The sequence below is a fragment of the Lactuca serriola genome, chromosome 6, assembly GCF_051521515.1.
Source record: "Lactuca serriola cultivar US96UC23 chromosome 6, Lser_US96UC23_V15, whole genome shotgun sequence".
Classification (NCBI taxonomy): domain Eukaryota; kingdom Viridiplantae; phylum Streptophyta; class Magnoliopsida; order Asterales; family Asteraceae; genus Lactuca; species Lactuca serriola.
The window spans coordinates 71,590,757-71,607,343 of NC_136413.1; the positions used below are offsets into that span (position 1 = coordinate 71,590,757).

General features: G+C 36.0%; 1 protein-coding gene across 1 annotated transcript; it reads left to right on the forward strand.

Moving 5' to 3' along the window:
* Positions 1–7,768: 7,768 nt before the first annotated feature.
* Positions 7,769–10,279, forward strand: LOC145059878 (receptor-like protein EIX2). The gene has a single exon (XM_079007646.1). It carries the CDS (start codon positions 7,769–7,771, stop codon positions 10,277–10,279), a length of 2,511 nt encoding a protein of 836 aa, XP_078863772.1.
* The last annotated feature ends 6,308 nt before the right edge of the window (positions 10,280–16,587 follow it).

Below are 16,587 nucleotides of genomic sequence, written 5' to 3' on the forward strand. Positions count from 1 at the left end.
TATTTGTTAGGCACTAAGTCCATAATTGTCAGGGTTTATAAAACATGCACTAAGTCCATAGCTACCGAGGTTATTTGTTAGGCACTAAGTCCATAACTGCCGAGGTTATTTGTTAGGAACTAAGTCCATAGCTGCCATGGTTTCTCTCTTTTATTGACAATATTATTTTAGGGATTCCACCCACAATACATGTCAATGGGTTTTTAGAGTACATTCGATGAACATATTGTTCACAACACCTACATGTTGCGAGCCTGCTAGTGTTCCACTAGACTATCTAGAATAGTTTGTGGTTGTCATCTATACTCTGCTAGATGATTGGGCCATCGCTTGGGTCAAGAATTCTCATCATTAAGGTCAAGGCTTCTCATTATCTTTCACCTCACATCATCTATATCATCTTTCACCTCTCATCATTTATATCATATTTCATTTACCCATCTTTACCCATCATAATTATAGGTATAAAATACATATACAGTTTAAATCAATTAAAACATGTATATTTTGGACATCCAATACAAATATCAAGAACACAGATGATATGCACACATAGCATGTAATTTATATTAAATACGTCATATCTATGTGTAAGTTGAAAGTAGCTATGCACTCAAATGTTAAAGTGATGATTCCAAACTCGGGCAGCGCTTCGCTTCTAACAATTCTATTTTCCTTCGGCCAAACCTAGTATCATTACCACTAGATTTTAGTCTAATACTTATAGAGACTATTTACGAGCGACATTGTTTTTAAGTGTTAAACAATACTTTTCAACCACTATGTGTAACATCTAGAAAATCGAGACCAAAATTTTTTGTTTTAATTTATACTACTTGTAAAATTGTTTAAGGAAAAACAGTATTAATATCACATCAAACCATAAAACCATAGTTGCATGTCTCAAAAACCATAATGTCAAATATTATAATGTCAGAGTACAATCCCAGGGTTCTCAAATGCAGAATCATATGTGTGCGATGCGCTGCTACCCTGCCGACTCCTTCCCCTTAGATGGAGAGGTACCTGAAACCAAAACTGAAAACCGTAAGCACAAATCTTAGTGAGTTCCACCAACATACCACATACCATATGATCATACATACTGCCAGGTAATTCTGGGTTGCCCGACCTACCCATGTCAAGCCATTCTGGGGTGCTGACCTACCCGTGTCAGACCGTTCTGGGGTGCCTGCCTACTCTCCGGTCTATCTCACTCGGTCATGGGGACTATTTCACCCCTACCACTATCACATAATAACATATCATAATCATGCTGTCAGACATATCTGGGGTGTCCGACCTACCCTTTGGTCCTAACGACCGAATCATGGGACTATTCCCCTCTTACTACCACTAAAATTAATAGCATATCATACTGGAATATAGAACACATCAGGTAGTAGCAAACCAGATAATTATCACAAAGACAATCACCTCAACTATAATCAACTACTAGTGGGTCGGCCTTGGTGCCTTAGACCTACTTCTACTGGAAGGTAACTCACATGGATGTCGTGTAGTGTCTGCATCGTTCTCGGTATGGAAACCAACTCTCCTCGACTCCTCAATCCCTACACGATAACTTTTATAAGTTATCAATTCATACTCATAACCCTTACAAGGGTCACTCAAGTCCAAGTCAAAGTCAGTGTCAAAACCCTGGTCAAAGTCAACTTCTGGTCGACTCGACCCGCCGAGTTGGTCCACCAACTCGTCGAGTCCCCACTTCCACGAAATGCTTCAACCTCGTCCCTACTCGTCATGTCTAGCAAGAGCTCGACGAGTTCTCCTTCAACAAAACATCGGGACCCTATTCAACTGACTCGCTAAGTTCTTCCTTGAACTCGTCGAGTGCATCTTCATCCGTATGAAGGTGTTCAGTCTATGACTCGCCGAGTTCATCCTTGAACTCGTCGAGTTCGTCTTCATGTGGTTGGGACATTGCCTTGAACTCGTCGAGTCCTTCGATCTTCAAGTCCATAACAAACCCCTAAGAGGCTGAGTGTTCCTTCCATTCAACCAAAGTCCATTTCCAGAAGACATTTGGGGAAAATGCAACCCGACTCGCCGAGTCACCCAAGAGACTCGCCGAGTCTCTCTTTGTCCAAAACTATTCAGTAGATTATAATGGGTCTTAATGCATCAAAACCATAGACCTGACCTCCTAAGGTCCATTTTATACGTAAATTTCCAATCTTGACATCCATGCATGGGGCTTTTGGCTCAAAAAGCCATAAAAAGAGGTGTATAAGAAGCATGGGTCTCCCATGGCCATAAAGTTGGCACCTTTATGCCATGGGAACCCTCAATGGTTCCAGATCTGAAGTGTAACTCCAAACACACTCACAAAATCCGATTATAACTTCACAAACTCATAAAAAGGGTCGAAAATAGCCCCAAAACAAGATCTAAGAGATAGACGGTCAAGGTTCAAGCTTTTTACCTTGAATGAACTGAGAATGAAGCAAAACCTCTGGATCTACTACCTCTCTGATATAGATGTTGGCCAAATTTTCGACCGAAATGCTCTCCTGAATCGGAATAAAATAGGCGCTCTTGGTCAACCGATCCACGATGAACCAAATCGAATCCACTCCCCACACGGTCTTGGGAAGCTTCGTGATGAAATCCATAATGATATCTTCCCATTTCAACAGTGGAATATCCAACGACTAGGTCTTGTCGTGAGGCCTCTGGTGCTCGGCCTTGACCTTCCTGCAGGTCAAGCATCTTTCAACAAACCAAGCCTCATCCCTCTTCATGCAAGGCCACTAATAATCAAGACAAAGATCCCTGTACATCTTTGTCGCCCACAGATGGATAGAAAACCTGGATTTGTGAGCCTCCTTCATCAATACCTGGCGCACACCTCCATAATATGGGACCCACACCCTACGGTGTAGAGTCAACAATCCGCGACTGTCATAATCGAAGGAGGAAACCTGACCCACAATACGCTCACTCTTACGATGTTCCTCCTTCATGGCCTCCTACTGGGCCTCTCGAATCCACTCCAACAGCGGAGTCACTACGGTCATCCTTATGCAAATATCCCTGATCGGCACTGCTTTGCGGCTAAACCCATCGGCCATGACATTGGCCTTCCCCGGGTGGTAGAGGATCTCATAATCGTAATCCTTTACCACATCAACCCATCAATGCTATCTCATGTTCAGATTTGGCTGATCCATAAGGTAACTCAAACTCTTATGGTCCGTGTAAATGGTACAACGGACTCCATAAAGGTAATGACGCCAAATCTTAAGGGCGAAAACAATTGCCCCTAAATCCAAATCACGCGTCAGATAGTTCACCTCATGAGGCTTCAGCTGCCTCGACGCATAGGCGATAACATGCCCCTGTGCATCAATACTGCGCCCAATCTTGATATGGACGCATCGCAATACACTAGAAAATCCTCCACGCCCTTTGGCAGGGCTAAGATTGGTGTCTCACACAATCTCTGTCTCAATGCCTCAAATGCGGCCTGATGCTCAGGCCCCCAACAAAAGACCACGACTTTCCTTGTATGAATCTCTGATAATAACTTGCCTATCCCAGGAAGCTCTGAATCTCAGATGGAGACCTCGAAACCTCCCACCTCATCACAGCCTCCATTTTGGTCGGGTCGAATGAAATACCGTTTTGGTTGACAAGGTGCCTAAGAAACTGCACCTCGCGCAACCAGAACTCACACTTGGAGAACTTGGCGTACAAGCTCTCCCTCCTAAGAGTATCCAATACCTCCGGCAAGTGCTCCTTATGCTGCTCCCCTGTCTTGGAATAGACCAAGATGTCATCAATGATCCAACATCGGTCTACACATGCGGTTAATGAGATCCATGAACGTGGCAGGAGCATTGGTGAGCCCAAAAGGCATCACCATGAACTCATAGTGACCATATCACGTCCGAAAAGTAGTCTTCTGCTAATTTTGATTTATTTTTAAAGTTATATTTTAACACTTTGACAGTTAAAATCCGTTAAAAATTCATAACTTTTTCATCCGACGTCCATTTTTTACTGTCTTTATATCGTTGAGCTCCTATTAACGAGAACTTCAATTCTCCTTTAGATTGTGCCAGCTAAAAGTTGATCGATCTAAAATTCAAATTTTGGGTTGTGTTATGCTAAATCTTAGAAAAATCATAACTCCTTCAAACGAAATCAAATTTTGACGTTCTTTTTATACGCGTTCTCGGTTTAACGTATACTATGACTTTTGTTTTGATCGCTAAGGCTAAAAAGTATTTTATCGCAAACTCACTTTTTACGATTCTTGGTGTCGTGCCGATTTTGCCGTAAAACTTCGACGGGTCTTAACTTATTCGTTATAACTTGGATTTCAGCGTTCTTTATATGTACAGAACCCTTATGAGATATACTATATCTTAGTTAAGATTATCTATTCTAAATAATCTTCCATCGAAAAATCATTTTTGACGTTTATTGTGTCTTAATTGACTAGCCCGAATCTGCAGGTGTTACAGTGTTGATTGTGGGTGTTGTTGAATTTCCGGTGAGGGATAAGGAGGGAGATGAGAAATGACATTGGAGGAGATAGAGGGGATCGATGGTATAATGGCTGGGATTTTTTTGTAGTTGTAAATTCTTGGTTTTAGGAGTAATTTTAGGAAAAAAAAAATAAGAGGTAAAAATAGAAACCAGTTATGTTACTATTTTTAAATTAAATGTATTTAATAATGGACATATATATTTATATTATACATCTTTTGTGTATTTAGTTATTAGTATGGATCAAGGTTTTAAATACGTAAGGCGTGACTTGGCGTTAATGTCAAGCTTCAATTTTTTCCGAGCCTTGGCGAGTCACGGCGTTTGTAAGGCGTGACTTAAGGCGGCAATTTTTTATATAATTAATATTTTCATATGTATTTTCAACTATTATTCATTTTTATACACATATATAAGTTAAGGCGGCGTTTTGACAAAACTTGGCGGCAGGTGCAAAGCCTTGGAGTCGTGGCACGCCATGGCGGAGCCACGACGAGCTTTTTAGAACCTTGATATATATATATATATATATATATATATATATATATATATATATATATATATATATATTATCGTCATCTCAGTTAACAGGTAGTGAGGTTAGTCCAGTGCCGGTCCAGATGGTGGGCAATCCGGGCGGTCGCCCCAGGGCCCATGTATCCGGGGGCCCAAAAGTTTTGGGATATATAGTGTGTATATATAAAACAATTATTACCTGAATGATTTTTTGGCCTAAAGTTGGTTCAAACTGAAACGACCTCAAAAGATAAGCAATTTGATTTGCTTGTTATTGCTAATTGAACGTGTTTATAGTAAAAAATAAATGATATTTTTTTTGAATTTTTATTATATTTGTTTTTATGGGGCCATTTTTTTTCTTTACGCCCCGGGCCCCATATAAGTTTGGACCGACCGTGGGTTAGTCACGATAATACATATCTGGACCAATTAGTATTTTAACCGCCTCCTTAAATGCTTTCTGTAGTAGTATCAGCAAAACTAAGTAAAACTAACTGAAAGTTGTAACTTTTATTTGTATATGAGTGTACGACATGGAAGCTTTTAAAACATGTAAAATTATATAAAATGATATCTTTGTAAAATATAAAATAAAGACATAAGAGCATTGCAGTAATTTTGTGATAATAAGTAGAAGCTTTTTGTTAAATGTTAGCAGAAATAGTTTTTGAATTTAGAGTTTAAGCTCCCGTTGCCGAACTATATATATATATATATATATATATATATATATATATATATATATATATATATATATATAGGGTTGCAAATCTCGGCCTACTCGGCCGAGTACTCGGAATCGGCCCTCCATCGAGGCGAGTATGTCAACTCGGCCAAAAAACTCGGATTTAGTTAAAATCGGCCAAAAATCGGTCAAACTCAGTCAAAAATCGAACAAACTCGGTCAAACTCGGGCCTACTCGGTCAAACTCGGCCAACTCGGTCAAACTCGGTCAAAGGGTCAAAATTGTCATAAAAAAAGAAAAAAATCAAGAATTTCAAGATTAATATGTATACTTAATGATTTATTATTTAACACAAACATGTGATTATTACTACATATATATTTTAAATTTTCAGTAATTATCCACATAGTGAGACAATTATGTGTATTTCAGTTTTTATGTAGTCACATGTATCTAATTTTGGTTATATATTTCAATCAAATTATGATTTTAATTTATGATTTTGACATATATAATTTTCCAAAATACATTTCTACATGAATTACCGAATTCGAGTACTCCTGAGTACTTGCTACTCCCCAGTCAGCCGAGCTGGTACCGAGTAGCGAGTTCTACAACCTTGCATATATATATATATATATATATATATATATATATATATATATATATATATATATATATAGGTTTTTTTAAAACTAAAAACTACATGACGAACACACCTTAAAATTTAACAAAATAGTCCTATTGACCTGGTCAAAATTTGATCTTCTTCTTGTTCCATTCATGCCAAATGCCATCTTAAAAAGTTTTGTTCCGTTCTGTTTTGGCCACTCCCAGGTACAAAACATTGGCTTACGGTCAGATTTTTTTTTATGTGAAAATGGTGTGATAAAGGTTTTGCGAAGATGATATTTCATCAGAGTTTCTTGTCTTTTGGAGCCGAGTGAAGTTTTTCTAAAGATAATACTTGAAGTTAAAACAACTATACGAATGTTCTTCTATAACTTCTTTGACAAATTATGCCCATTATTTCACAACTCTTTCAAAGACAACATATATTTATGGTAGTTTTTGTAACCAATATCTAGTCGCATAATAGTGGATTGTAGTTAATTTTATAGTAGTTATCAAATAAACAAGCATATTTTATTTGACATAACGTTTAGATAGAAGGGTAAAATGGTTGTTTATTTTCATCCATACATCATTAATTCGGTTAAATAAGAAACAATTTTAGTCCAAATCCCTGTTGGTTTTATTTGTTGCACGTTTAGTCCTTTTGAGTAACATCGTCCCTGCAAAAACAAATCGATGGGAACTTTGTAGAGGGCAGTTAAAGGAAACTCCTGGTAAAATTTCTGATTTAACTATCGCTTTCTATAATTAAGATAGTTTTGGTGAATTGGTGCTCATTCAGCAGTTAAAGGAAAAAAATAAAAAGAAACAAATCTTTGCTATTATAGATCATAGATTAAACGAATTCTGCCCTTTCCAAAAAAGTTGAATTTACTTTGTACATTTCTTATCCCTTTTATTTATCTAGTCGTAACTAGTGTAGCGTTTTTAATTAAAATATTTATTTGTGACAACTATGTAATTAAATAGTGACCATGGACTAAACCGTAATGGACCCAAATAATATCATATCACTATTTTCATGGACGGACAGTGTATTTGATTCCATTAGTTTGCTTTTTGGGATTTAATTATGTCACATAACTTCAGAACCAAAAAATATCACACAATGGGAACACACACACACACACATATATATTTGGGGCAATTTATTTCAATTATTCATCATTAATCTGACTTACAGCTTGGTAGGGGCAATTTATTTCAATCCGTCATCATGAGATTGTCTTATAACATGGTTCAAATTTCATGGAAGCGAAGCATCCTATGCTCTACGGGAATGGCCCACCAATTTGAGGTAATTCACTTGAATCCTTCATCTTCACAGTGAAGGCTATATAAACCGTCATGGGGGCAACTCATACATGCATCCATACAATTTAAAAATCACCAATATTTGCACTTACATTATGAATCCTTGCGTTTTCATTATTTTCTCACTTCTCTATCTACATCTGGAGCTTTCATTTGCCAACCAATTGGTTATCAACAAGTGCTCCAACGAGAGAGATGCTCTCCTTCATTTCAAATCTCACCTTCAAGACTCCAATGACTCCGATCATCTCCCTACTTGGAGAGCTGACAAACATGACTGTTGTACATGGGAAGGAGTCACGTGCAACAACCAAACAGGCCGTGTCACAAAGCTTAATCTTAGCGGCTATAATCTTGAAGGTGAGATTAGCCATTCATTGGCTAACTTAAGCTACTTGAATAATCTTTATCTTTCAGGCAATTCTTTTAATGGAACCATTCCCACTTTCATTGGTTCCATGACTCAGTTAAGGTACCTTGATCTTAGCGATAATGATTTTGAAGGAATAATTCCGAGATCAGTTAGTTCCTTGACCAAATTAAGAGCTCTTCGCCTCAACCTCAATAATCTTAATGGAACCATTCCCAGGTCCATTGGTTTGTTGACCGAATTAAGGTACCTTGACCTTTCCTACAACTCTCTTTATGGAACCATTCCTCCAGAGTTTGGAAACCTCACCAACTTGGAAATACTTGTAGTTTCATATGCTGGAAGGTGTAGAGTTGAAAACTTAGATTGGTTGTCTCATCTCTTTCATATGGAGATACTTTATATGGATGGGATTTCCTTAGCCAGTCAAAATCATTGGGTAAATGTAGTTCTGAGTATCCCAAAACTATTTACCTTGAGTTTAAAGGAATGCGAGCTGTCAAAGGTCATGTATCCATATTCTTCATTTCTCAATTCTTCTTCATCTTTGATAAGCCTCGTTCTTGGAAACAATAATCTCACCTCATCCATGTATCATTGGATGTTTCCATTAACCAGCAATAAGCTCCAGTATCTTTGTCTCTCTGACAATATGTTAGATGGGATACCCAAATATCTTGGTAACCTCTCTAGTTTGGAAAATTTGATATTAGATAACAACTCTGCAATGATCGAATTTCCTGTTTTTCTGAACAACTTGTCTGATGAGATCAGAACACTGAAAAATCTTTTCTATCTTGATATTTCCAACAATGGAATTTTAGACACCGTTCATCAGGATTTTTGGGACATGTGGCCTTCTCAATTAAGATATCTAAATCTCTCTTCTAACAGCATCAGTGGGAAAGCACCAGATTTATCATCAGCTTTTGACAACAATTCAGTAATAGATTTGAGTTCCAATAACTTTTATGGTCCAATATCAAATGTTTCTTCCACTGTAGCATCGTTAAATCTTTCCAGAAACAAATTCTATGGAGGAATTTCATTTTTATGCCAAATTGTACATGGGAACTTATCATTTCTTGACCTTTCCCATAACTTTCTAAGCGGACAACTTCCAGACTGCTTCTGGCATTTCAAAGAACTAAAAGTTCTTAATCTAGGGCACAACAATCTTTCTGGAAGGCTTCCTCCCTCTATTGGATCTTTGATACAACTCGAAGCATTGTACTTATACGAGAACAACTTCTCTGGAGAATTACCTTTTTCCATAAAGAATTGCACGAGTTTGACCTCATTAATTTTGTGGGACAACAAGTTTTCTGGCAATGTGCCTGTTTGGATTGGTGAAAACTTGTCGGGGTTGTATGTTCTTATCCTAAGATCAAACAACTTCTTCGGAACCATCCCTTTGCAATTATGTCGATTAGCAGATCTTCAAATTCTAGACTTGTCCATAAACAATCTCCATGGATCCATCCCCTCATGTTTGAATAATCTTACAAGTATGGTACAAGAAAGATTCTTACCGACACAAAATGTACATCCCTATATATTTATGTGGTTTTATTCAGATGGTATACGTATTTCATTTAAAGATAAGTATGTTGACAATGCAATAATTGAGTGGCAAGGAGATGAACGTGAATTCTCTAGTAATCTAAGGTTGTTGAAGATGATTGACCTGTCAAGCAACAATTTAACAGGTCAAATCCCATACGAGATTACCAATCTTTATGAACTGGTTTCACTAAACTTATCAAATAACGCTCTACTTGGAGAGATTCCATGGAATATTGATCAGATGAAAAAGCTTTTAACTTTGGATTTATCTAGAAATAATTTTTCAGGAGGAATACCATCAAGCATGTCTGGTATGACCTTTTTAAATCATCTAGATGTTTCATATAATAGCTTGTCAGGGAGAATCCCATCTAGCACTCAACTTCAATCGTTTCCTCCTTCAAGATACGATGGGAACGCAGAACTATGTGGACCTCCCCTTACCAAAAAATGTCTTGGAGATGAAGAATCACAAGCAACATCAGTCAATGATAAAAGCGAGGGTGATGGGGAAGACATAGATGAATTTTGGGGATGGTTCTATATTGGTGGGGTAACCGGATTTGTTACTGGATTTTGGATAGCATGTAGCGCTTTACTTCTCAATCGTCGAGGGAGACATTTTTTTTTTTTCACTTTTATGATAGCTTCAAAGATTGGGTTTATGTGAAGATTATGGTGTTCATTGCAAATTTGCAAAGGGTTAGACATACATAGTTTCTCATCTAATTTTTCTTTGTAACTTATTTTCTAGCATGTATCTTAATTATCTTCAACAGACCTATTAATGGTCTTATTTTGGGCTAGATGTTTGGTAATGTAATCTGAAAGGGGTTTTAAGTCCTCGATATCAATAAAATTGTCACCAACACCATGGGTGGCCATTTCTCGCATTGTGTGAAATAAAACATTCTGAAAAGTTCATACTTTGTAGCATGTAAAAAAAAGATGAAAATGTAGCTATTGTTGTAAATTTGATGGACTATTTTTATAGGATAATTCTCAATGTAGATTATTTTTAGAGTAGTACTTAATTAAGAGATGATACATCCATATATACTCTGTACTACAATGATAATATTTGTAACTTCAACTCACTTGGAACGAACCTAGATTATCCAACGTCCTTTCAAGTGCCCATTAAAGATCCATTGTGTTATCTACATAAGATTGGCCTTTTTTCGATCAACTTAATTCAGTAATTGATTAATACCAGCTTCCGAATTATAGCATATAGTGAGCATACATATCACCACAACAATATAATTAATTTAATCATCTATATCTCATCAATTTGGAGACTTTCCCAAGTTTGACCAATTTAGGTCAAAATGCGTGATTTTGGTTCCAGACTCGATACATACAGTAAGACTTAACAAATAAACTCCGTTCATGGATTTAACTCAAACGATCTTTTTTGAGGCCTGGGGCTGTCATACGAACGTTGATTGTGCAGCCGTTGAGTAACCACCACATATAACTCATAGACAATTTAGCAGCTCCTTTTGCGAGTTCATGATTTTCATCCATGATTTGATACAACAATATTCAAGCAAAGATATCACATAATGACTAGCCTTCTAGACTAAAAAAAATTACAAGAGTTCCACTCTTGTAATTATTTATTTATTTATTTTGTAACAATATTGAATCGGAAGTTTCTTAAAATCCACAACTGAGTGAAGCATTTACATACTATTATGAATCTCATAAAAGATAGTCAAGCTGGCGGCACAACTTGTTGTCCGTTTGCCTTCAATCAATATGTATTTGAACTATTTTGGTCGAATTCAATATAAAATATATAAAATGCGAGCATCCATTTGGAACATTGCCAAAGAAAGATGTAGTATTTCAGAAAAGAACATACTTAGCTAGCATAAAATAAAAGTATCCAAATAAGGTATTGGTTCATCAATTTGTGAGTCATCTCCTTCTGGTCTTAGGGTTTGTTGTTGTCGGAAAAACCTTCCATCACATCTCAGATAGGTGTGTGTGCATAGAAAAGATCTACCTCTTCTTCTTATTTATACTTCCAAACGCCTCCAATCACAACTAAATTCGAAAATCGAACGGATCCAGGTGATTGCATATCAAGTAGCTATGGATTCACCACAAGAAGAACAACATGTATAGACGACACCTATCTAGACGGCATATGTCATCGGAAAAAGCTACGCTATACCGACGACATGTCGTCAGTATAACATTTTCCAACTTTGACCATGTCTTTGACCAGAAAAGCTATCCCGACGACAAGTCGTCTGCATAGACTCGACGGGAAGGGGCAAAACATTGGTGGTATGTAGAAAACCTATGCCGACGACATCTCATCGGTATAGGATATTAAAATAATACTTTCGCTTTATTTATATTCCTTGTCGCAAAAAATCAAGACGTCGTCGTTTTCGTCAATCTATGTAGACGACATGTCGTCTGTATAGGGTATTAAAAAATAATTTAGGTTTATTTTTAATCAGTGTCACAGAAAATCAATACGATGTTGTTTCGTAATCCTATACCGACGACATGTCATCTGGACAAAGTGGGGTCGATACATGTGAAAACCATTTTTTATTAATTTTTTTAATGACGTAAAGCGCAACGACATAGTTTTGATTTACCTATACCGACGATTTGTCGTCGGTATAGGGTTTCCCTGTAACTAATAACAAAGAAGAAAATATTAAATTAATTATAAAATTAAATTAAGTTAATTTAAAATCATATTAAATTAATTATAAAATCAAATCAAATTAATTATTAAATCAAATCAAATTAATTATAAAATCAAATCAAATTAATCTTAATATTAAAAAAAATAAAACTAATTATAAAATCAAATTAAATTAATTTAAAAAATTAAACTAATAACAAAAAAGAAAATATTAAATTAATTATAAAATCAAATTAAGTTAATTTTAAAATCAAATTAAATTAATTATAAAATCAAATTAAACGGTATATTTTTAAAACTAAAATATTATGTAATATAATATTAAAAGTATGATGCTATAACAAAAAATAAATAAAAGTATGATGATATAATTAACAAAATTAAGATACTTTTGTTAACTATAACATTATACATTTGTTTATTTTCTATCATAACATCGTACTTTTAAAATTATTGTTTAAATAACGTACCGTATAATATGATTTTCTTATTAAAACACGTTGAATCATTGATTTTTAGTTTAAGTTTCTTCTTCATAACCATTGTGAATACTCTATCAATTCCGTTTGATTTTTACTTCTCGAGTATATATATTTTTTATATAGCCCAAATACAATCTAACTTTCTATAACTATATATATATATATATATATATATATATATATATATATATATATATATATATATATATATATATATATATATATATAATTTTTAATAATGAAACAGCAATGACAATCGATAAGAGTTGGATTGGAGAGAACCGAATGTCTTCAAAATACTTGGAAGGTCTTAAAAACTTTATGAAGATTGTTGAGAAACATGTCAACTCTAAAGGCAAAGTGTGTTGTCTGTGCAAAATGTGTGTGAATTCGTATCGACATGTTTTGCCTACGATTTATGCCCACTTACATGACATTGGGTTTCTAGAAACATATACTATGTGGATTCATCACAGTGAGAAACATGTTGGTTCTTCAAATTTAAGCTACAATTCGACTCCAAGAATAAACACTCCAGTAAACACGCCCACGAGTAATGAGATGTTTGATGTAATTGATGATGTTATGGTGGAACAAAATACAAATGAAGAAAATATAGACGAGGAGGGACGAGCTATAGACCCAGAATTTGATGATTTGTTTAAGGAGCTCAATACCAAGTTATACCCTGAATGTAGCGATATGTTTGCCTTCAACTTTTTGGCAAAGCTGTTGCATATTAAAGTGATCAATAGATGGACAAATAGTTCATTTCACCAACTTGTAGAGTTACTAAGAGCTGCTTTCCCGAAGAGCAAGATTCCAGCCTCACACTATGAAGCTAAAAAGAAGTTGAGAAACATAAGGTTAGGATATCAATCGATCTACGCTTGCAAAAATGATTGTGCTTTGTTTTGGAAGGAGAATGGTTTCATGCAGAATTGCCTAATTTGTGAGGAGAGTAGATGGGTGGACCCAACTACAAAGGGGAAGAAAGTACAACAAAAAGTGTTGCGGTACTTTCCTTTGACTCCAAGACTTCGACGAATGTATAACTCCAAATTCACTGCTAGAGATATGGTTGGCATAATAGTGGACGCTCAATAGATGGTATGATGTATCATCCTGTTGATGGGAAGTCATGGCAAGATGTTGATCAAAGATATCTAGAGTTTGCTAAAGAACCTAGAAATGTTCGTCTAGGTATGGCTGTTGATGGCTTCAATCCATTCGGCAACTTTAATAGTACTTATAGTACTTGGCCGGTTATATTGACTACCTACAATACACCACTATGGATATGTATGAAAGAGTCTTCTTTCATGCTAACTTTGTTGATTCCTGGCCCTAAATCACCCTTAAAGAACATTGATGTTTTCTTGAGGCCTTTGGTGGATGAGTTGAAAATGTTGTGGGCCGAAGGAGTCCAAATGAGAGATGCATCAACCAACACTGTATTCACCATGCGTGGAATGTTGTTATGGACTATCAATGATTTTACAACACATGGAAGTTTGTCTGGATGAAGTGGTCAAGGTTACTTAGCATGCCCTACTTGTAACGCAGACACATCTTCCATTCATGTCACCAACAAGATGTCTTATGTTGATCATAGATGATTCTTACATATGAACCATAAGTGGAGGCAAAGTTTATTGTTTAATGGTCAACCTAAGAGAAGACCACATCCACGACGATTCAGTAATACTGCTATATTAAAGCAATTGGTTTGTCTCCCTGATCGTATTCTAGGGAAACATCTTGAGCACAGGGGTGCAACAAGAAAGCGCAATGATGAAACAAGAAAAAGAGAGTTGAACTGGACGAAACATAGTATCTTTTTTGAGCTTGAGTATTGGTCTTCCCTCGAGCTAAAACACAATATAGGTTTTATGTATGTGGAGAAAAATGTAGATGAGAGTGTTTTAAATACTGCACTAATGAATGAAAAAACCAAAAACAAATGATTTTCCCTTGGTTGTCGATTTAGGTGATGATGATGAGGATACATACTATTTTGATGGTGATGACATGCACTTTTTAGATAATGATGACGATGGTGAATTAAGTGTGGCTCCTACTATAAACGATGACAGTTTCTTTAATGATGACAATGATGGTGGTGATACGTACTCTTCTAGATAATGATGGCAATTTCATAAACGATGACAAATTCATTAATGATGATGTTGTACATGTATATTGTTCTTTTGATGATTTTGATTGATGGTATGTTATGGTTGTTATACATTTTGATTGCTTAAAATTGTTTATTAGTTTTTTTTAAAGTTTGTTTAGTATATTTTCTAATATTTGTTAAATAGATGGCTACACATGTCGCGAGGGGGCATGGAGGAGACGGCAGGAAACGACCTTGTGACAACCCGAAAGATTTGGATCAAGCAAAGTCTAAATTGTAACCCTATTACAATGAAAACCTTGAAAACTAAAAGGGCATAAGTGATCGTTCATGGAAGTATACACGTTAGGAATCACATATAAGGTAAATTCTTGAAAGTAAACAAGTTAAGCAAGGCAAAGTGTGACAAATAAATGGGAGTTCAAGTTGCAATAAGTCTTAAGTAAACAATGCAATCAAACAAGGATCAAATGATGTTAACACAAGGACTTGTAATTGTGTCACAATCTTGAACACTCAAACTATAAGGCCAACATATTTGAGTTTTCTATTAACTTAGACCATAAACACCTTCCTAGGAACCATCCAAGACCATGAACCCCTTTAATTGGACCATAGATGGTCGTAAACACCCTAAAGAGGCCTTAGCTTGGCCGTGAACACCCTTTAGTGGACTTTACTTGGCCGTGAACACCTTTAATGGGTTATGTTTGGGCGTAAACTACTTTAGGAATCAACCTTTAGGCGTAAACACCTTAGGGAATCCATGCTAGGGCGTAAACACTTTAGGGAATCAATCTTTGGGCGTAAACACCTTAGGAAATCCATGCTTTGGGCGTAAACTACCTTAGGGAAACAATGTTTGGGCGAAAAATCCTTAGTGGACCACACCTTGGGCGAAAACACATTCAAAGGAATATATAAGAACCGTGAACCCTTCCATGGACCACCCTTTGGTCGAAAACTCCACCCTAGGGGGCATTTAGGGCGTAAACACCACCATTCTATGGTGTTTACGATCTATGATGTGAATAAGACAAAATCAATTGACTTTAAGATGTGATGTCTTTTGCCATTTTCCCATGCATTCACAGATCTTTACGTTTTACCCAACAAACTCCCATGGATTAACTAACAGTCCTCTAAGTAAATTTCACATCAGCCTCACTTCTCTTATTTAAATGAGAACCTCCTTGTTAAATCTCACCATTCCATCATTTTCCTCTCTGATTATTTCATACTCCCCCACTTCACTTAGCAAACAGTTCATACTTCCTCAAGAACAAGCTTAGGATCTTTCAAGCTCAACATTTTCCAAGTATCGTCCCTAGATCCTTGTAAGTATTTCGAGTTTAGCTAGTGGTTTCACATATTACTTTGTTTATTTCGTCCTATTTACACAGAATACTATGTGTTAATATTCTTAGGATATACTAAGTTTCAAAGAGCTTATCAAACTCTTCAAGTGATTTGGCTTGAAAACTTCTCAACATCTCTTCAAAACATCCACCAAACCAAACCAAGGTGAGCTTCATACCCCCATATTTTCAAGCTTTTTCTATGTTTTAGGGGGGGGGGGGGAATACACGTCAAACTTTGTTTATTCCACAAATAACTACAAGTTTTTCATTTTTATGTTAAGGATAAATTATTATTTGTACAAGTTATGGTATACTCTA

Excerpts from the sequence above, each read along its gene's own strand:
- LOC145059878 (XM_079007646.1), top strand. The coding sequence starts at position 7,769 with ATGAATCCTTGCGTTTTCATTATTTTCTCACTTCTCTATCTACATCTG.